General features: G+C 34.1%; 1 protein-coding gene across 1 annotated transcript in view; it reads right to left on the bottom strand.

The window, feature by feature from the left end:
• Positions 1-24,367, bottom strand: part of MICU3 (mitochondrial calcium uptake family member 3) — a 104,471-nt gene that overhangs the window by 15,377 nt on the left and 64,727 nt on the right. The window contains 6 exon segments of the mRNA XM_021694133.1: positions 3,230-3,401; positions 3,870-3,919; positions 3,921-3,971; positions 9,566-9,661; positions 19,940-19,978; positions 23,029-23,100. Of these exon segments, the coding sequence (XP_021549808.1) occupies positions 3,230-3,401; positions 3,870-3,919; positions 3,921-3,971; positions 9,566-9,661; positions 19,940-19,978; positions 23,029-23,100 (480 nt within the window).

Here is a 24,367-nt window from a genome sequence, read left to right on the forward strand (position 1 = left end):
ATGGTATCAATCATTTCCTTAATTGCCAAATGGAGAACACATTGTAGGGGGCGCAAAGTTGGAAGCAGAAAGATGATTTAGGAGGCAACTGTAAGAATTCAGGCAAGAGAGAAGGTGACAAGGGTAGCAGCAGTGGTGGTGGCAAGAGCGGTCTTGCGGATGGAGGCAGCATCAAGAGGATCTGTTGATGGACTGTATGTGGAATGTCAAAGGAAGGAGTCCAAAATTTTGGCCAGAACAATTAGGGAAAACAGAGTTTCCATTAACTGCAACAGGAAACACAGTGTATGGAAATTTGGGGGATGATCAGGAGTTTTAATTTTGCAACTAGTAAGCCTGAGGTGTCTACTGGATACCCAAGTGGAGATGCTGAGTAGGTGGTATAGTGTAAAAGTCTGAAATTCAGGGGAGGTGTTTAAGCTGGAGACATAATTTGGAAGTTTATACACTGATTACCAAAAATAGTCCTGATGGCACCCCTAAATTCCAGAGGCACATATCCAACTGCCTATGTAATTTCTTCATTTAGATACCTCATAGGAATCTCAAACTCAAGTTGTCCGAAATGAAATTATCAATTTTTTCCTAACCCCAAATTTGCAGTCTTGCTTGGCTCAGTGAATGACACCACTATTTCACTATGTGGTTCAGGCCCAAACCCTAGGAATTCTTGATTCCTCATCTCCTTCACATTGAAGTCTAATGCAGCAGCCAGTTCGATCAACTCTACTCTTTAAATGACCCAATATCTGACCACCTTTCCCTACGTTCACCCTGGTGCAAACCATGCTCATCTCTTCCCTGAACTCCTGTGACAACATTCTAACTTGTCTCTTTCTTTCAGAGGTGGGCCAACTAAAGTCTATTCTCAATATACCAGCCATGATGATCTTTTGAAACATGAATCTGGTATCTGGCACGTGAGTCGGATCACATTTGGCTGTCACAGTAGACAGTGAATACTTGCTGCATAAATACCTGATGGATGAATGTATATTCACCTATGTTCTAAAGCAAGGTTAGCACACTTTTTCTATAAAAGGTCAGAGGGTAAATATTCTCATTTGTGTAGGCAATACGGTCTGTGTTGCACCTACGCTACTAAGGCACCGAAGCATTCGCAGACAGTACATTCAAAGAATGAGTGTGACCATGTTCCAATAAAACATTATTTACAAAAACAGGAGGTAGGTAGTTTGCTGACCCCTGCTTCAAAGTTTAAATACTATAGTAACTTCCCATCACTCTTAGAACCACCATTAGAATAAACTCTAAATTCCTTATCTTGGTCTACAGGGTCCTGGAAGATCTAACCCATATCTGTCTTTCCTTCATCTCCTACTATTTTCCTATTGACTTATTTTACCCTTTTTTGCAATTTCTCAAATAATCTCAGCTTTTTCTGCCTCCAAGCCCTTGGTATTTGCTGTTTCCTCCGCCTGGAATGTTCTTCATCCAGATCTTTGCATAGGTCATTCCTCACCGTCTTTCCTCAAAAGCTACCTGATCAGAGAATGTTTCCCTGACAGTCCAGCTTATTTTCCAGTCCCCACGATTTTTGTTTCTCTTCACAATATTATTATCTGAAAATATATCACTTATTAATTTTTTGTTTACTTGTTTATTGTCTCCACTAAGAGGTATTTCTACAAGACAAGGATTTTGCTTATCTTGTCACTTTATCCACCGTAACTAGAATAAGGTCTTGTAAATAGCAGATGCCTAATATCTGCTAGATGCATGAATGGAACTAAAAGTATTTTAGAATATGTAGAGTGCCATCCAAGTAGCTGTACTTGTTATTCTTTTGGGAGAGAGGGGATGAGAAGTGAAAGGAAGGGAAAGATATAAGTTAGGGTGTTGGAGGAATATCACTGGCTTACAGTCGTGGGTTTGATTCCTTGGGCAAGCGTCTAAGTATCTGAGACTCAGCTTCCCTTTTTCTAAAAAAAGATGTCAGTGTCTGGAAGTCGGTTCTAAGGATTGATGAGGTAATACCAAAACAAACAAACAAAAGTCATGAGAATCGATGTTGGTTCATTTGTCAAATTTTCCTTTTTTTAGCTGTAATGATGTATAGTGCTTAAGATACTTCTATCAATTATACGTTTTCAGAAACTGAATTTAACCTAAAAGAAAACTTTATTTTCAAATAACTTTAGGTATAAAAAAATAGCTGCAAAAATAGTACAAAGAGTTCCCATACACTCTTCACCCTGGAATTGAACTTTTTGAGTTCTAGATTTCTGTGTTTCCATTGGATAAAAGAAAAAGAGAAGCAGACTCATTTAGGCCCTAAACAATATCCGAGCAGCTTGACAAAGTAGTACAATTTCTAATATTTATTTTTAGGGAAGTGTCTCTGAATTGAAAAAATTCAGTTTGATCATGTAAAACAGATAAAGTCCCCTAAGAGATTATGTAAACTAATGGCCAAATGCATCAGGTCTTTTCTTCTCATTCCTTAGGGGACCTGGCGAATTGTTAGCACTGTCACAGTGTATCCATTTTAAACAAAGTCAAACTATTTGCAAGTTTCTCTTGGATAGATTAACTTGATCCTTCTATAAACACAAATAGAAGGCAATATATCCCAAACATCTCATGCTTGAAGGGGTACTTGTAACACCAGTTCTATTTAGTTGCAATGATGCATTCAAATACCACTAGGTAATGCAACTGCTCAGAATTGCTGACAACACATTTGCTGCTAAACAAATAGACAAACAGTTGTCCAGGGTTCTTAACCATTCATGCCATCCAAACTCTTTGAAAAACTTCACTTCACTTGCTGATAAGATCACTCACTCATCAATGGCTGTCTTCAAATGACCTTTTATTAAGGATATTAGAGAACAAAGTGTGACTGAAATGATGTCACTATAAACTGTTTCATACGAGGGGATTAGTTTATGTAGTAGTCAAAGCATGTATCTCAGCAGAATTCTCTTCAAAGACGATATTCATAATTTGAATAAAACAATTGCTAATAACCTTAATGGTTTTCACCATATCTAAGAAAAACATGGATCTCTACCCAGAATTTTACATTAATCGATTTTAAAAATTTAGCCAGAGCACCTAGGACACTGAGGAAAAAAAGAATGAAATATATCCAAAATACCTATTAATCCACAGAGGAGAAAAGAACTAAGAAACAATATATTCTATAGATCTATACGATTATAAGATAACATATGTAATAAAATAGATATGTGAAATTAGATACCTTTTCTTCAGGTATACTGTAACGCACATTTTCCAAAAACACTGATGTATTTTCCACATTTGTATATCGTAAAAGAATATGAGCAAAATCTTCTTCACTGATAGTGCTCATCCCATTAGAGTAGGAAAGGAATTCTATTTCTAGAACTTCTGTCTGTAGGTTATCCATGAATCTATGACAAAAATATAGAAAGAATGAATAAGATAAATGAAGAGTGATGGCAACAGGTGATACTTAGCCTCTCAGGGCTCTGGCTTCCTCATCTTTAAACTGGGGACAACAGTAAGATCTTTCAGGGTAGTGATGAGACTTAAAAGAGTTATTGTGTAGTGCCTGGTGTTTACTATAGAGGACACTACATCCATGCTTATCGCTGTGGCTTATACTTTCTTAGGAATATACAGGAAATAATCCAGATATCCAGGCATTTCTCATCATTCAGTAACTTCCCGCTATACTTATCAATATAATGACTAGTATATAGGTACTGATGGAAGCGCCTGTTTGTTAGAGACAGTATCTTCAGCTAGGATGAAATCAGTGAAGAGGTGAGTATTTCTGCACCAGATGATTCTTTCTAAAGACCTTTCTGACTTTAGCATGTTAATATTTTTCAAAACAAATATAAAATTAAGCTCACCTATAAAAATCTTCAAAGTTGAGCTCAGCTTTTCCTTTCTTTCCAAAAAAAGTGTACAAGAAGTGTAGTATCTGTTACTAAACTTGTAATGTCATCAGCACGCTTAAAAAAATCACAATTTAAAGGTTAGCTGCAGTAAACAAACAATAGGGATACCCAATGTCCCTCAAAGAATTTTATCAACATATAAATACCAAGAACATGAATATGTTAAAATTAGAATGAAAAGCATAAGACTGCATTAATAAATGCCATTACAGTTAAAATGAAGTTCAATATTTGAAAATAGAAACATGACTGAAATTGATCTTTATCCTAAAAAACTTTAAAGATGACTATATTTTAGGAAGTTTTCAACCTCAAATTATGCATATAGAATACCTGTGTTTTAAATTATCTAAAGTGGTTGAAATCTTTTAGTAATCACCTAAATGTTTTATCTTTAAGTCATTTAGTTTGGATTTTCCTAATCAACCTAAAAAAAATCAGTTTTTTTAAAGGATGTTCAAAAGAGGTAAATTCTTCAGATATATGAAATATATGGGGCCGACAAAAGAATGGTCTTATGCTTCACAAAATAGTTTCCTTTGAGCATGATACTTTCCTATTGTATTCCATATTTATGATACTTTAAATAGAAGATACCATATTTTGAAAGAGAAACTATACTACTATTATTTTGGAATTTACATAATCTATAATTTATTTTAAAAGAAAAGTCTTACATTATTTTTGAATGGATAAGAGAATAATTCCAGAGGACTTTTTCCTTCAAGTTCCAACAAGTGTATTCTTAAAATCACTTAAGTCTAGTCCTTATAAAGTTTAATGGCCTATGAAAATAGTCCTTCTTTCCTTTAATGTGGTGACACAGATTTCCCTTTCTTTTTTCTCTCTCCCCTTCCATCCCTTCTCTTCTTCCTCTTCTTTCCTTCCTTCCTCACTTCCTTCCATTAACTCATATCTATCTTATAAACTCAGGTACAAAAATCATAAAATTCAAATGATTCTAACTCTCCCATATATTATTCTGGGAAATGTAAGAAAAATAAGAGGTTAAATAATAACTAACATTTTCTGTATTAAAAAAAAATAGCTGTAAATGTCCATCCAAAGGTACATATCTGAAATGTTACCTCTTGGCCAGAATTCTGTTTCAGAGAAAACATAAGAAATAAAAAGTATGTACTTCTCTACAAAGGATAAGTTGTGTTCTATGATCCCTGATGGAAAGTCTCATCTTACCCATTGGCCACACACTTTTGGTAATCTTTTGATTCCTTATAGCTCTCTTCCCAATTTTTCAAGACAGCCTTTTATCCTTTAACATTTGTTGGATCTTTATTTCCCTTCTCCCTAGACCAAATATTATTAACTTCTAATGACTAGTTTGGCGTTACAAAGAGTACGTCTTGTGATTGGTCTTTTTCCCTCCTACGTGCCTTTTAATTCCTGTTTTTAAGTGGTCTCTTTGCTACTTTGATTACTCAGGTCTCTCTTAAAACCTCCAACATGTAGGGTATCTTCTACTTTAAATTATCTAAAATTGTTGAAATTCTTTTAGTAAATTGTGTAGTCTTACTTAGGTTTGTTTAGCTTGTTTTCCTCAGTAATCTTAGGATTACACATATATATTATCTAGCATATAACCTCCTTAAAATTGTTTTGAAAGATCTCTACTTAGTTTAAGTTTGCTGACAACTCCCAAGTATTTTCAGGAGTTGGAATAACTTAGAAGTTTCCTATATATCTCCAACGAAGTTCTTTGAAGACCTGATTGCCAGGGAGAAAATAACAGCCCGGAGGAAGCCAGGTGCCACATACTGTCTTATGCCTTCCTGAACAAGCTTATAATGGATGTTGAAGAACGTTAGTGGTGCCAGCCTTCCAGGGCTCTGCCTGTGACAACAGACTAGGGTAATTCTGAGTAGTTCTCAAAAGGCACTATTACTTTCACCAGTAGCTTTATGTTGCGGAGGCAGACTGCTGTTAAGGACAGGATTTAAAATCAGAAGACCTGAGTTCAGAGTTTTTTGACCTTTAGCTTCCTTATCTGTAAAATAGGCATAAACCTATCTACGATAATGATTTTGAAGATAAAATAAGACTCTGAGTGTAAATGAAGCATACAAATGTTATTATTGGCAGTCACAAGATGCTTTGACATATAGCATTAAGACCTTTGGGGAAAAAAGGAGATATCTCATGTCAATTATAAACATTCCTTTGTGATTGTGTATGATCAAGTCTAACCCATTATTACCCATGGAATAGCTTAAGTTGGGGGAGAAAATATTTGAGAAGGCAGGCCTAATGGAGCACAGGAGTGGACGCTCTATCGAATCAGCAGGCAACATTAGGAACTGGGGTATCCATCTAGAAGCTAGAGGATTGGAATGCGGCGGGGAGATAAAGTTGATCAGAAGACGGGCCATGGTGTTTTAGACAAGTTACTGACTTCACAAATAAGCAGTGGGGTGGTGAGCACGTAAGATGATGAGCCCAAGAGTCAGATTCCTGGCTTTGAATCCTGATGTTTTTCCTTATTAGTTAAGTGACCTCGGTGAAGTTAATCTCTCTGAGGATATTATTACCCTCAGTAATAACAACAGTACCTACCTTAAAGTGTTGTTGTGAGGATCTGGTAACACATGTAAATCATTTAGCACTATAACTGGCATATTGTAAACGCTCAACAAATATTATTTATTTTTGCCAAATCAATATATTTCAAGAAGTTGAAAAAGGACTAGACAAGACAGAAAAGATAATAATGTTGAAGCTTAATGCAAAAAAAAAGTTTTACATGGCACACTCTCACGTTTTTGTTAACTGAAACTACACATGTTATACAGATCTGAAAAAAAAAAATGCCTTCAAATGAGAGGTCACAGGAACACCCAAAGTTAGTGAACTCAGCTAACATAATTATGAAATGTTTTCCTTTAGTGCTGTGATGTCCTTTACCTCAAAACCTAACACAGTGAAATGAGATGGCTTTGTTTCATACAGGTTTTCAATAATGACCTCATTCTTCCAGCTTTTCTCATGCCCACTGGGCAGAGCAGATCTTCGTTTACAGTCTTTCATCATCAAAATCTTATTAGACTTAGGTTGCACTTATCCAGATAATCCAGAACCACAGAGGCATAAGTAACGGTTTGACATTAGAGAAAAAAAATTAGAAAATGGAAATGGTGAAAACTTTTCTCGCCCCATTCAATGAAACAGAGCACTGTTGGGAGTCATTGAAAACCATACCAGTGTCCTTAGTATCCTAACAGTGTTATATAACTTAAATCACAGGGGAGTTGGGACAAAAATAGAGACTTTATCCCTTTGATTCTTGTGCCCATTGTTAAAATAAAATGAATTCAGGTGTTTTCATAACAAAGCAAGAAAAAGCCACAAAAGAATCCCCATGGGCCATTTACATGAAAGGCCCTTATCTTTGTTGTGATTAAAAATTACTTTAAATGATTTCATCAAAAATAAAATAGATAAATTTGCATGGAATTAAAAATATGTAAGATATTACAGATTTTTAAGATACCTTTAACATATTTTTATTGATTATAATGGGATAATAATCATATCAAACTCTATCCAAAGGGCAAGGGGGAGGGAAATCAAGTAGATTTCTAAGCTTTCTTTCTGAACCAATTTGAATCCTGAAATACTTATAAACAATTCAATGTTACGGTGGCATCAGCAGTAACCTATAAGGAATTTCAATGAGTTGTAACTTAATTAAAATTAATTCTCAATTATCCTCTCTAGTGTGGGAGGGTAGTAAGAGATAATCCCCAAATAATTTTATTTTAGAACACAATGTAAGTTTTGTTTTCGTCTTTCTTCTATCAGATTTACTTTCATAATGTTTGAATCAATTCATTAATTAATTTAGTAGCTTATGATTATAATGTGGATTGATTACAGCCAATGGTATGCTAGTAAAATAAACTAGCTCTTTAGGGAAAAAAAAAAAGCTTGATGTGTAGTGTTTGCCTATTTCTATGGTATTAATACTTCTATCATGGCCACTTTCAAGTACCAACAGGATGTCATGGATGTTGAGTTGGGAAGAGATGTACAGAATTAACTCTAGGAAGCCATAAAAGCCAGCTCCAAGCACACCTCTGACAGTTTCCATCTGGAAAAGGTCTTATGCATACCATGTAATCTCTGAGTGTATGTAAGAGCTAACTGGTCTTCTGGTATTAAACCTCCCAAGATCTGAATTAAATTCAACATCAAATCAGTGGATTGTGTCTAATTGTGAGAATTTCTAGCAGAGTTAAATTAGATTAAAGATAGGCTGGAGGCTGAGGTGGACAATCTAGGATGGAGAGAGAGCAGTGACATGACTGTTAGTTTGAAGCTAGGTCGCAGTTGGCTTGTACGACTCTTGGGCCAATGTCCCCATTTGCTCTTGTTTTTAGGCACTGACTACTATGTGCCTGTATAAATGATTACAGAATTAAGTACTTCTAAAATACCTTACATGAAACATCTATTACCACTTTATGACTAAAAAATGGTTCAAATTTAAAAGGTAATTTTAAAAGGTTATTTACTGGTCATAATTACATCATATTTACATATCAGAAGTAAATTAGAAAAAGGGCAAAATGCTTTATTTGTTTTGGGATTTTAAAATTGAACACAACTGACAAAATTAACATTTCCAAGTATCTGTCCCAGTCTAGAGGTGCCAATTGAGTAACACTACATATGGATAACAGAAGTCACACCTGATTTCAGTTTACTTCTCTAGATATTTTTAAGTGTAATTTTTAAAAGTCAAACTTCAGAAAAAAGAAATGAGAAGCCAGCTTTAAAGAGAAAAATAATGAAAAATATCTCAGTATTAAGACTGATAGTAGAGTTTTAAAAAATTCTTAATAGGATATATGAAATCGTGTTTAATGTAGAAGACAAAGCCCATCTTTTAAAATGACAAATCCCTAAGAACGAAACAAAACAAAAACCCGAAACAAAATGACAAATCCCTAGTAACAATGGCAGCATGCTGAGTGGGCGGGGGGAAGGGGGGAGCCCACTTGAGTGCAGCGATAAGGTGCATGTCTCTATGGAATTCAGAAACAATAATGAATAACAGTCAGTCTGTTTTTAGTTTTCTATGCATTGGCAATCCAAAATAATGTCAAGTTAAAATATTCCTCCCTTCCTTGACTGACTGCTCCCACCATACCTCCCTTACTCGCCATTGGTAGACTACACACAACTAATATTCGGAAATTTAATGTTTAAATCTACCATAACTCTAAAGCACCACCTGTCTTTTACCAAGTTAAAAGTTGCAGCACTTCATGTAACATGGCAAATTATAAGGTTAAAAGATTCAGTGAAACTGTAAAATAGTATTCTCAAATTTCTGAAAGTGATCCTTAAATTGAAAATAGCGACATTTCTTTTTAGTTAAGTTAGAAAGGCACGTTTTCTACAACAAGCAAGCTGCCTTAACATAGACTGTTACAGGTAACCTTGCAGCCCCTGCCAGCACTGCTGACATACTCGAATCTATCATTTATATATAGAAATTACTGCTTTACTGAAGAAAAGGGAAAATACAAAATTATTTTTGGTTTCATTATTGTAACTCTAAAATGAAATGAAGACTAGTTTAACAAAATGGCAAACAGTACAAGGTCCTGGTTGAGGTTTAATTATACCTCTGCGAGGTCTGAAAACAGTGCTTGGCTTGTATTACGTCTCAGTGTATCCCAATAGCTTCTGGAGACAAGTTCCTCAGGATCTGTTTTAAGTACCTGTAGAAGTTTTAAGAAGTACATCTGAAATCTAAAGAATAGTCACAAAGAATGATAATTTATACACTTTTAAGTCTCTTCTAGCCAACCTTGAAAAGAAAACACATTAGCTTACCTGTTTTGTTTTCTGCTGCGCACAACAGTATTATATTACATTGCTGGTAAACCCAGGGTATTTTCAAAGGTGTAATGGTATATAACCACTATTTCCACGTACAATGTGGCTCTGTCAAAAAGGATCACATTCCTCAGCCCTCCCCCATGTTGTCTACTGAAACATGCATAACTTCTAAGAAAATGTGAAATAAAAATTTTATTCACACCTATGTGAAGTAAATTCATTTGGACAGTATTTTGGTAATTTTGTAGCAACCTATAAAAATCATGCTTAATTTAAAAATCAATTATTGGCTAGTGTACATCGTGTCAGTGCATCAAAGAAAATGACCACATTCATATGTAGAGACACAAAATTTAAATTAATCTAACAGTTGTCAAAAAGAAATATGCCAGTTTAGGTTAAACCACTCAAAACTACTCAGGGATTTGGTAGGTATGTCTACTGTGAATAAATAAGGTACTTTCTAACCTTTTGCAAGGATAGGACACTAGCTTCTGTCTCAGTATTGGCTAATCTGAGGAAGGTGAGATCACAATTAAGGGCAGTCTAATCTTCATATGAAAACATAGAAATACAAGCTTAACTTGGGTCTCTGTAAACAAACACAATTAAATGCAGTTTCTGTCAGGATTTATCAGGGAAGATTTCACATGTTCAAAGGCTTGGTATTCCTGTTATTGTGAGAAGAAAATGCTGCACGATGTACGTAGGAGTGAGTGTCTAATGATGAGGAGAACTTTTATTTTTGTGTGTGTTAATTTTTAAATCTGGTGCCACTAACAAAATTACAAGGTGTTTGGGAGTTATTTCAAAAAACTAAGCTTTAGTTCATTATTATTAATCAGAAAAACACTGCCTACTGCCCATATTTTAATAAAATCTTAATAATAAAGTGTTATTTAGCAGGAATCACTTATATAAACATAGACATACTTATTACCATCAGTGTAAATGCAAAAATATGTTAGAGAATCCACTCACCACACCCTCTAGTAACAAAACAAGCTTTAACTAAGCAGTTATAAGCCAAGTAAAATTTTTTTTTTATATAAGTTTTTTATATAATTCATTTTTTTTTATATAAGTATGGTAGAACGTCAAATGTTAACTAGATTAAATACTCTGCAAATATTATCTCAGTATTTTTAATTTGGATACATTTTTTATTGTAACTGAAAAGGTCAGTATATGATAAAGAAAGGGATTATTAAACCTATCAAGCTAGAAAATCAGGCTGACTACACTGTTATTTGAAGGGCAACAAGAATGATTGATTCACTTTGTGAAGCAATGCCTCCTTCCTTTTTCCAGCACTGGTCACCATCACCACTCACACACTCACATATGTACATATACCAACACTGATGACATGAGAAGGATGTTCACAACATATTAGGGGAAAAAAGTAGTTTGACAAACTATATTGATATGGATCTCTATAGAAAAAAATACATTTTCTGAGCTTAGAAAAGAAGTAAATATATTTGGATATATCGATTATCTCTGGTGAGTTTAGGATATGTTTTATTATCTTCTTTTTGCTTTCCTATATTTTAAAATATTTTAAGAATGGGGCGCCTGGGTGGCTCAGTTAGTTAAGCAACTGCCTTCGGCTCAGGTCATGATCCTGGAGTCCCGGGATCGAGTCCCGCATCAGGCTCCCTGCTCGGCAGGGAGTCTGCTTCTCCCTCTGACCCTCCACCCTCTCATGCTCTCTCGCTATCATTCTCTCTCTCTCAATAAATAAATAAAAATCTTAAAAATAAATAAATAAAAAATATTTTAAGAATGTTTATTTATCTATCAGGATCATATACTACTTTTTTCAATAAAAAAATCTTATTTAGCTTATTGGTCCCTCCTGCAGAAAGCTTTCACACTCAACATTTAGCTCCAAAGATTAAATTATGATAGAATATATAACTGAATTGCTATAACTGCTTATATATGCTGTTTTATACAGGCAGTCTTTTAGATTAGAGTTTCTGAAAAAAGGAACAATAGTCTCACAGCAACTGTTGCTATTCTTAGTATTAAGGGAAAAAAGCTCATGTATCCGTGATTTTCTCAGCACAGTCACAGATTCCTAGATGTGTGTCTGTTCAGGAGCCAGTATTTAATTTTTCAATGGCTTGGGTGACGGAATTGAGAGTAAATTTTCAGAACATGCAAAACTAGTAGAAAACTTTAATGTCAGAAAAGTATAACACAATATTTAAAATAAGTTTAAAGTAGCAATGAAAATCAGAATAGATTTTACAGCAAGAAATGCAAATAAAATACAAAACCAGAATATACGCCTACACACTAAGGAAAGACTGAGAAGAGAAATGCCCAAATATCACTAACTGAGCACTGTGATGGCTATGAAATAGATATTATAATGCTCTGATATGTAAATGTAGGAAAATTTGCAAAGACTTCCTCAAGTCTTCTCAGGGTCTTTGATTACTATACGAGCTTTAGGCCTCTTTACTAGAATGTTAAGGTAGGTGTAGACTTTTACTAAAAAAGGTAGAAGAAGACATAGACAGTTCAGAAGAACTTCAAAAATGGATGGCACAGGCAAAATGATGTCCCAAATGTACTGTATTCTGTAAGCCTGACACATTTTTTGCCTAAGTTTAGAGTCTCTTATTAGTAGAACTTCCTTTAACTTTGAAGTTTCGGTCAAGAATTCCCTATGCCTTTTTGGCTGAGCCAAAGTAGGATCTTACTGAAGGCATTTCATGACATTAATAATAGAAGGGAAGAAGGAGCTATGGTCTGAAAAATTCTTAGGTTGAAATCCTAACCTCCAAGGCGATGGTATTAGGAGGAGGTGGGGCTTCTGGGAGGGGAGTAGGTCACGGGGGCAGAGCCTTCATGAATGGGATTAGTGCCCTTACAAAAGAAGCTTGAGAGAGCTCCTTTGTCTCCTTCCCACCATGTAAGGACATACTGAGAAAGTGCCATTTATGAACTAGGAAGTAGGCCCTCATCACCCATCACGCTGCATCTGCTACATGATCCTGGACTTCCCAGCCTCCAGAACAGTGACAAATGTTTGTTCTTTATAAGCCTCCCAGTTTATGATATTTTTATTATAGCAAAATGAATTGACTAAGACAGAAGGAAAGAAGGAAGGAAGGAAATCAAAGAAGGGAGAAAGGAAAGACAGAAGGAAAGAAGAGAAAAGGAAGTTAGGAAAAAAGGACTGATTTCAAGAAGGGAATATATCACTGTGGTAAGCAGAATAATGGCTCCCTAAAGTTGTCTGAGTGCAGACAGGTAAATACCCTAGTTACAGTTAGAATCTGAGAAAGATTATACTCCGAGATTAGGCAAACTGGGAAAACAAAAACAAAATAGCAACCCATAGAATCAGACAGTAAACTGTCTTTACTATTAGTGATACTCAAAACACAGAAAAAATAAAAACAATAAAAAAGCCTATATAATCTGTGCCATTATGACAACTGTGGCCTGAAAAACTATAATGTGAGACTTGTAATTTAAAGTTACATAGGATTGCAGTTTTCCACAGAAACACACACACATAAACACACACCCACATACACCCACACACACCCCTTCCTGGAAAAAACACATACTTAGCCCAGCCCCTAATGAATCTCCACAGACACATTCCAACAAATATATACTCAAAATACAAAATTACTAAACACATAAGAACATAAACCACCATAAGTGAGAACCAACAGAAACAACAAACAATAGAACAAGACCTGCAGACTTCAGATATTGAAAATAGTAGGTATGGAATACAAAATAAGTTTAATAAGCTTAAGGAATATGAAGCTGTATTTGAAAGTATTTTTCAGTAAGAACAGATGACCAAAAATTAGTTGGTTGATCAGAAAAAGAACCAAATAAAACCTCTGGACATTAAAGATGGAACTACTGAAATTTAATATCATATTATATACAGCTAGGGATAAAATTAGTTAACAGGAATATAACATGTATAAGTTATACAGAAATGCAATGTGAAAAGATAAAAAATATGGCAAATTATTAAAGAGAAGTTAAGAGACATAGAAGAGAACATGAATATCTATGAAAGCTCCAGAAAGCAATTAACAAAGAAAATGGGAAAGAGACTATAATATCCAAAGAAATATTGGCAGTGAATATTCAAGAATTAATGAAAGAAAACAATCCCCATATTTGAGAAGCCTGGTAAATTTCATGATAGATAAAGGCAAAAAGAGAGATACACTGTAGTAAAATTGTAGAATACCAAAGGCAAACAGAATCTTAAAAGTAGGTAGAAAGAAAAACAAGATCAACTACAAAATAGTAATTAGACTCAGAGCTGACCTTTCAATTTCAGTAATAGGAACCAGAAGACTGGAATGATATAATTTGCTGAGAATAAATGTCAACCTACAATTATATACCTAATAAAATTATCTTCCCAAATAAGAGCCCAGATAAATAAAGATAAAAAATGAATTCATAGAATCAGAATAGATTGGGAGTTGCTAGAGGCAGGTGGTGGTAGTGTGGGGTGGATGAAGATGGTTAAAAGGTACAAACTTCTAGTTATAAGATAGGTAAGTCCTGGGGATGTAAGGTACAGCATGGTGACTATGATTAATGATATTGTATTGTATATTGGAAGTTGCTAAGAGAGTAGATCTTGAAAGTGCTCATCACAAGAAAAACAATTTGTAACTATCTGAGGTGACAGAGGTCAACTAAACTTATAGTAATCATTCTGTGATATGTACATATATCAAATTATGTTGTACACCTTAAACTGATATAGTGTTACATGTCAATTATATCTCAATACAACTGGGAAAAAATAAGGGCAAAATCAAGATAATTCCAGAAAGATCCTAACTTGAGGATATATTTTCTGAGATTAAGATTGTAAGAATTAGGAGAGAATGAGATTAAAAAGGAGATTAAGAAATGGCAAATATGTAAGTAATTCTAAACTAATACTGATCGTATATATTTAAGAAATCTAATTTGTGGGATTAAAAAAAGAAAGACAAGAAAAACAAACACTGTATAACCTCAAGTATCCATGCCAGGAGGGAAATGAAAGCCATCGAAGCACTTTAAGACTATTTTTAAGGAAGGAGTGAAGATATGGCCTACCTAATAAGACTTCATTATTTTAAGTATACTTATTATTAAAATTTCAAGAATAACTATACAAGACATAGAAATATGGTGTCTTCTAAACTAATAGAGAAGAAAATAAAACGAGTAAAAATAAACCTTAGTTAATTCAAAAGAAAGGTAAGAAAGGAGGAGTATATAGAATGGCTAAAATAAATCCAAATAAATTAATAATCACAATAATGTAAACTGACTGAATCTGTCAAATTAAAAAGTAGAAATTATCAACCCATATAAAAAAGAACCAATAACATACACAAATTATATGCTTTTAAAAAAGACCTATCAAGATATAAGGACAGAAACCGAAGAAGATACGCCAGGTTTCTATTAATGGCAGGCTAGTAAGCAGCAGCAAGCTTCTCACCGAAAATAACTGAAAAAGCTGGACAAAATATAAAATAGTTGTATCTTCTTAAAAGCTTCGTATAGATGTTGTTTGCCTCAGGTACTGTGTTGAATGATGATGTGACAGCAATGGGGGGTAAAACTGCTAACGTCTTAGTACAAGACAGCAGTGGCAACAAAGACCAAAGTCATTACATTCTTCAGTTCCATACACTCATATTAAAAAAAAAAAAAAAAGAATTCACTTAAGAATGTACTTGCTGAAGAATAAAACACAATTTTTTAAATTAATCTTGGAACACACACCTTTTTAATTTTCAGTGTGATGAAACTAGAAGCATGCATAAAACACTTCTGAAGTACAATGGCTGTCTTGAGAAAAAGCCTTTGTGCAAAGGTTTGTGTTGCAAGGTGAACTAGTTACTTCTTTCAAGAGCTGCCATTTTTACTTGAAAGAACAATGGCTAGAGAAAGTATAGTTATTCAGACTTTGGTGTTTGGTATTTGGGCAGTTTTCTGAAAATGAACCAAGTGAGCCTGTCACTTCAAGGGAAACAATTAGTAGTATTTGTTGCCAAAATAACATACTGCAACAGGTTGAATGCATAAGCATCCATGAGAAACCAGCTGTCTTCTATTAAACCAGACATTATAGAGATTCCCAAAGAATGTGAAATACCACCCTCCTCACTATATTTTTTAAGTTATTTTTCATAAAATATGTTTAACTTGTGAGTTTATTATTTTTAAATGGGTTGGTAAATACTTTTAAATTTCTCGGTTTTAATTTCTAATATGGTACATACAGATACAACCAACATAAACACAAGCTTTTTTGGGTCCTCTCTAACTTTTCAATAAAGGGATCCTGAGACCAGAATGTTTGAGAACTGCTGCTTACAGCAATAAAAGTGAGTAAAGTAGGATTGGATTCAACAGTGCAGATGAAACAGACAATCATGATGGTTGTGTCAAAGAAGCAAGAACAGAAAAACTCATTTAATATGATCCCATTCATACGAAGCACAAATACGGGTAAAACTAAACTATATTGTTGGGGCGCCTGGGTGGCTCAGTTGGTTAGGCATCTGCCTTCGGCTCAGGTCATGATCCTGGGGTCCTGGGATGGAGCCCCGCATCAGACTCCCCGCTCAGTGGGGAGTCTCCTTCTCCCTCTCCTTCTGCCTCTCCCCCCTGGCTTGTGCTCTCTCTCGCTCAGTCTCTCTCTCTCTCAAATAAATAAATAAAATCTTAAAAAAAATATATTGTTGAGGATGCATTAAGTAGGTGGTAAAACCACAAAGCAAAGATGTGATTTACATAAAAGTCATGATTGTGGTTATCTTTTGGAGGAGAGGGAGGGATTATGATTAGAAAGACCTAGGAAGGGGCATTTGGGGTCATGGCAATGTTTTATTTATTGATCTATACGAGGTCTAAACTTTCATTATTAATTTTATATTTACATTTTATTTGCAGTAAATTTCTGAACTAAAAAGTGTATTTTAAAAATAAGGGAAAGTTTCATTACTAAAGAACAGAAAATAAAACTAAATAGAAAATAATACAAAATATTAATAACAATAAAATTGGTATATTTATTTTGACAACTATATTGATTTTTAGGCAAAAAACATTTCTAGAGATCTAAGGATAGTATATAAGAGAAGATTCAATTCACTAAAAAGATTTAAGAAATCTATATTATTATAGCAGGGAGTAACAATGCTTCAAAATATATAAAATTTAAAAATAACAATTACAAGTAAAAATTAACAAGTCTATCACTGTAAGTATAATTTAACATACTAATTAACAGATCAAGCTGACAAAAATATTGATAATGATAGAGGTTTAAAACACATATTAATATGTTTGGTCTTATATATAATACAACTCTGTACCCTAGTTGGAGAATACACATTCTTTTCAAACACAGACATTGTTTTAGTCCATAAAACAAGTTTCAATACATGTCAAAAACTGTATAAAAATTGGCATTCTTCTGACTACAATGGAATTAGGGCAATTAAAATAATCTTTAAAAAAACTTAAAAAAACCATATAGGACATTTCAAAGTAAAATATACTTGATTTGCACTATTTATTCTTTTGAATTTTTAATACTTGTTTTCATTCCTGTGGCAAGATAATCAAGAGTTGAATATATGAGAAATATGGAAAGAATCATGGTTATTCAGAACAGAAAAGGCTACAAGGTAACTATTTTCATGGATATGAAGGAGAATGCTCAACCTTACACTGTAGCAGGAAATAATTTGACATAATACAGGCAGAATCTACTGTAAGAGCGATTAAATTTTCTAACAGGTTATTAACAGAGGCCACAGAATCTCTCTATAGTCAAAGTCAGGAGGGTCCCTGCCTTTCCTGAAGGAACTTCTTCCTAAAGGTAGAATCTTAGGTTATATTCAGCTCCACGAACTGCACTCACATTAGATACTTTGGCACTCCAGTTGATCTACAATTTTGGAAACTAGCACATAACTGCTAGTTAATTCAAGCCAACCCGAGAATTGGTCTAGCATTGTTCCATACATTTATAGCCTTTAAAAAAGGTTAGGGGCACCTGGGTGGCTCAGTCGTTAGGCGTCTGCCTTCAGCCCAGGTCATGATCCCAGGCTCCTGGGATCAAGTCCCGCATCGGGCTCCCTGCTCCGCTGGAGGCCTGCTTCTCCCTCTCCCACTCCCTCTGCTTGTGTTCCCTTTCTCACTGTGTCTCTCTCTGTCAAATAAATAAATAAAATCTTTAAAAAAAATGTATTTTATATTCTTAGATGGAAAAAATGTCTTCAGTTAAATAATAAAAAAAATACTACCACAATAAAATGTAAAATCATATATTTACTTTACTATTAAATAAGCAAGCATAATATAAGCAAAATAGGCAATTTAAATCGGCTTTTTTTTTTTTTTTAGATTTTATTTATTTATTTGACAGAGAGAGAACAAGTAGGCAGACAGGCAGGCAGAGGGAGAGGGAGAAGCAGGCTCCCCGCTGAGCAGGGAGCTGGATGCGGGGCTCGATCCCAGGACCCTGGGATCATGACCTGAGCCGAAGGCAGCCGCTTAACCGGCTGAGCCACCCAGGCACCCCTTAAATTGGCTTCTTAATATCATTCTCTTATTCTCTGAGTTACTGCAATTTCTATATCTAACTTAAACTAGAGCTATGTTAGTACCTGTTTCCTTTTAATGATAGTACTTTTATGTATATTTTTATACTTTTATGTATATTTTTAAAAACCACATAATCATCTATATGAAAATTATTTGAGTTTAAAGGAAAAATGTAAAATGTCACAGTTGGAAAAATGGCTCATGCAATGACACATGAGATTAGAAGAATAAGTTAAAGTCACAAATATTATTAACATTTATTAAGTTTCAGATGGCATATGGCATTATAATCTATGAGATTTTCATTTTATACATTCTTACAAATTTTTGAAATGATTACTAGAGGAACATTAAAATTTTTAAGAAAATGGCAGACTTTATTTACTGGAAACAGTAGTGAATTTTGTAGTAAAAATTTAAAGTACTTGTGAGTTATCAAAACAATTAGTCATAAGGGTCCCATGGACTTGGCTTATTCTCCAACCTGTTCTAGGTCCATTCCTTGTGACTGAAGCAAGATACCTTGGGTTTATTTTATGCTGAATCATCCTCCAATATATGTTCAAATCTAGAACAGAGTTAATTTTTATAGTACGGAATTTTGATCAACTCTCCAACACAGGAGACAGCACACCTGCTTTACAGTTGCACACTTACGACTGTAACACTTTCAAGCAGGATACTGAGTCAGGTAACCTGAATTGAAGGGCTCCTCTCAGGGGGATAATTTGAAAGATCCTTCCAAGTGACTTAAGGATCGTTGGGGAAATTCAATGAACTGTGCATGTTTACATTCAAAAGGGGCCATGGCCTATTCTCAGTTGTTTAGGAGCTGGGCTAATCAACAAGCTCTGACTTTCTAGGAGGAAGGAAAGAAGAAAAGCTTAGCATAAGAATATCTGGAAGGTATTTGCAGGAATTCTCAACTTTTTCAGGAAAAGAAGAGTCTGAAAATCATAATCCTCTTTGAGAAATAACATGATACATTGATATATTAAATATATCAGGTATCATACCAGGCTTTTGTATAGACCACCGGCAGTAGGCAGGCATCAAAAGTTTTAGAAAAATTTTGCAAAAATACTAATGACTAAGAAAGGTCTATCTATTAATATTCTCTTTATTAGAGTTGAGAAAAGACTGTATCAGATGGAGAGATCTAGTTCTTAAAATACCTGTGTTCTGCAGGAGCATAGCCTGAGAATCTGCTCCATAATTTGTATTTAACTCTTCAAACACTGCTGAAAAATATAAAATTTTCATTATTTTACCAGAGCTTTTGGTGGTTTTTCACTCAGCTTTTCCTTAGTTTAATCTAAGGTTAAAGATACACAGTGGCGCTGTAAATTTTAGTCTTCTCATAAATCTAGGAAGGAAATAGAAAATTTTGGCTTGGCTGCACCTTATTATATTCAATAAATTCCTAAACATTCTCAATAGCAGATATAGCTATATATAAAGAAATAACATTATCAAGTATAACAGGTGAGGGCTATTTACATAAAGAACATTTAAAGTATTGTACATACACTATTAGTAGGAGAATGGTATCCATAAAGTTGAAGACGCTGACATAGAGCACAAAGGGCCAAATGAAGTGTCACATTTCAGAATGAACCCAAGTATAGCAAAAGAAAAAAAGAAAAAGACGACAAAATAATCAATTAGGAAGGGCAAATCATTATGCTACATTCTATATAGAGCACACACACAATACAAGTGGGATAAATGTTAAAGATGAGTAGCAAAGTTTTTCAAATCTCATATAATTAAATATTAAATGAATCTGTGCTCATTTCAACCATTTTCATTTTAACTTTCTGATCAGCTACAGCTTTGAGTAAAACATTCCTCTGAAGTACATGGTTTTATTTAGACATGCATCAGCAATTCTATATGGGTTAGGGGAACAATCTAGATATATGAGCATGGCAGTGGAAATGGTATGAGAGATCTGCAGCGGAATCTTGTTCTGTTCGTTTTAGTGCTGTGATCTTAGGCAAGTTAATGAACCTCTCTAAGATGGCTTTCTCATCTGTAAATGGTATGATACTTACCTGGCAGAAATGTAATGATGACTAAATGGGCGTAACATTTATAATGGATATAGCACAGAGTGTCTCAAGAAATGTTATGTTCCCTTCTTTCCTTCTGAAGCATATACTATTAAGTGGCTACATGTTTTAGCTCCTTTAATCTCCATAACAATCACATGTGGTCATTACTACTATTATCCCCATTGTACAAATGAAGAAACTGAGGCACAGGCAGCCTAAGGACCTGTTCAAGGTCACCCAGATAATAAATGACTCCTAAGCCTGTGTTATACTGTCTCCCTGATGTAATTGATATATTTTCACTACACACTAAATTTCAATGGCTTAAAAACTCAAAAATCTCATCAGTTCAGATTTGCATTATTTAAAATGTGGCAAAAATTAACAGTAAGTTACCACTAATCATCATTATTGTTAAACATAGTAACAAATATTTGTAGAGAGCTATACTGTCTTAGAATGCTATTTATTTAGTTCAGAGGCTGTACTAAAGTTTATTTCTGAATTGTTTTAAGGAATAGTTTTGATCGCTAAATTATGTAAATAAATTTCAGGAGCACTAATTAAACTCTGTAAGATAAATACCTACGAGGTACCTGTGTAGATCAATGACTCTAGTAGGCATTTCTTTACATATAAGCAAGTTATACAGTATATTACTTATAAATTCTTTTTATCTATTCTTTAAAACAAGTCTCCTTCTCCATATATTTGCTAGAGAATGCTTCACTGACCTGTACGCATATAAAATTATACAATTTAGGGTATGCTGATATAATTTAAGTTTCATAATTCAGATAGACTTTCCCTAATTAGTCCAAGTTAATGAGGTTTTACTATATCATTATTATGAGCTATTTGCATTAAATCAGCATTAACTTTACTTGGGCTGCAATAAAGCTCAGAGCCAAGCTTTGTGCTGACACTAACTTTTCCCAATGTGGGTTGTCTGCTATCATTTCTCCCTTTCCTCTCTCCCTTTGTTATTTGACTTACGTATTTTAGTAAATGTTAATGATTAAAATAGTATTGTGCTTTTCTTGGAAGATCCACAGGTCCTTTCTGGAAGTAGTATAAATAAACAAATAAATAAAACAGTTAAATTTCTGAAACTAATGTAAATACCACGTGTTTCAATTATGCTCAAATTAAAAAAACACAAATTTATATCCATTGAAATATGATCTATTCTATCACTGAGGTATCTCAAAAGATTAATTAACATAGTTCAACCTCCTAAATGATATTTTATTAACAACTTGGCTACCCAGTTAAGTATAGTTAATCCATCAAAATTAAAACAATTGCTTACTCTTTCAATGTTATCTACAGAAAATAAAATTTATGAAGGTATTTAATTCTCTAGTGTTATTTGCTAATATTCTAAAAAATGGCATTTATGGGGATAATTCCTATGGGATTTATAGATTATAATTTAAAAACCATGAGACCTGAATTAGAGAATTCGTAATGCCCCTTTTAATTCCTGGCTAACATTATATCAGCTCTTTGATTTTTTAACAGTGTCTTCCATAAGCTTTGTCAATTAGAATATTGAGGGTGGTTCAACAAATATTGATAATTATAGTCAAATATACTATGAAATAATAGGTATTTCATATCCTGATAATCTGATTTTATTAAATATAAATACAAACTTAATCTATTGGGATTGAATACGGCACCATCTGCTATAGATAATCCATGTTTTTAAAAAACATAATACATATCCTTATAACAATGAAAATTATAAAAAAAAGTTGCAACTCCCTGAGGTTAATTATTTGAATTCCAGGTAGACCAACTAAACTACTGCACAGGGTCACTAATTTGCAAAGGAAACAGTTATCATTTACATCTCAACAGAACTGTGTTTCTGCTAAGTACCAGATGAAAAAATATGCTATAGTGGGTAAAAGTACAGTTTGGGAGCTGCCCAGCCATGGACTCCAATCTTGGCTTTGACATAATTACAGATAATAAGAGAACTATTAGCAGATTAAATGAGAAAATGCATGCAAAGCATCTACTACAGTCCCTGATAGTAAGATCTCAGAACATGTTTGTTATTTTTATTATATGAACCTGGGATACTGTCAGACTGAAATATGTGGGATAAACAAAAAGAAAACTGGTAGGAAAATGGAAGGAAATGTTGCTTAACTCTACCTTCAGAATAAGTTGAAAACATTAGTCAAATTTAGTGCCACTAAATTCACTCACATGTATAATTAAATCTTTGCAATTCACCTTTAAGTTTTTTCATGCATAATGATCTGTATTCATCTATTATATGATATACCCTTCAAATCTCATGGATAACAACAATATGGATGAAAATGATATAATGAGTGGGATTATGGACACACATGTTTAATATCAATATTTGATATAATATTGATAGAGATGCATATAAATCTGAAGCAAATTTTCTATGTAAGAACTTCAGAAAGTTTTCCCAAAAGGGACAGCTCCACAGTTACAGACTTTAATTATTGTTTTTCAACATGAATAATTCTCAGCTAGAAAACCCACCTTAAACTACTATAAATTATTCTTACCAGCATTGCACGCTTTTCTTCATCTCCTTTTGTTTCTCTCTTTTCATTTTTTTTCCTGAATATCTCTTGAAGCTGAAAGAGAAAGTGATCAAGAATCAAATATCCAGTGAGTTTCTGGGTACCTAGTTACCACTCTGTGCTAGGTATATTCTAAAAACAAAGAATTAGCTTCATCTACCAAGAACATTAAAACTACTATAGATACATTTTCTGATACCAATTTTTTTTTCCTGAGGAAAAAAAACACACCCTTTGCCATCAGCAGCCTATGGTTCAGTTAAATGTACAAAATTATAGCTTTACTTTATCTCTAAGACATAAAGACAGGGAATTTGTGACACACAAATAAAAGAGATGAAGCCAACTGGGGTAGAAATAACACTGGAATAGAATTCAGGGACTCTGGGTGTGAGCCCATCTTCTGTCACATACTAATTTTGTGATGGTGGACAAGGTCACATATCCCTCACGAGGCTCCAATTTACTCATATGTGAAATGAGGACGCCCCCTAAAGTCCCTTTCAGGTAATTGTACATTGTGGGCTCTGCGTACAACCCCTTGGACAAGTTACTCTAATTATTTGAGGGACTGTTTTCCATTTCCAGAACATGTAGATAATTCCTTACTTTATTTTATTTATTTATTTATTTATTTATTTATTTTTGAAAGATTTTATTTATTTATTTGAGACAGAGAGAATGAGATACAGAGAGCATGAGAGGGAGGAGGGTCAGAGGGAGAAGCAGACTCCCTGCCGAGCAGGGAGCCCGATGCGGGACTCGATCCAGGGACTCCAGGATCATGACCTGAGCCGAAGGCAGTCGCTTAACCAACTGAGCCACCCAGGCGCCCCAATTCCTTACTTTAGAGGAATATTTTTTTTTCCTCCAGCTACATTGAGGTACAATCACCAGGTCTTGTAAGAATGCTGTGCAAAGGAAATATTACAGATAGTTACTCAGCACATTGCCTGTCACATAATAACCTCTCAAGAAATGTCAGCTCTATTATCACCTCTTTAAAATCCTATTTTACAAATGGAAGCCTAGCCCTACCTCTATCACAGCTTTCTGGGGAGGTCACTGTTTGTGGCTTTGTAACTGGAACAGCTATCTTAACTCTTCATTTCATTTTGTACGGCAATAGTTGAAAGTCAAATAAAACGTATCACCTCCCAAGATATGTGATAACACAAATACAGTATAGAATCTGAATGATTTTTTAACAAATACATTTATTTTCACACTTTTTCTTAGTGAAAAGAGTTTTTAGCAAGGGTTATTAATAATCATTTTTTAAGCAGGCAGGAGAATCATAGGTTTTAGACCTCTACAAGGA

Source organism: Neomonachus schauinslandi, chromosome 2 (genome assembly GCF_002201575.2).
Source record: "Neomonachus schauinslandi chromosome 2, ASM220157v2, whole genome shotgun sequence".
NCBI classification, from domain to species: domain Eukaryota; kingdom Metazoa; phylum Chordata; class Mammalia; order Carnivora; family Phocidae; genus Neomonachus; species Neomonachus schauinslandi.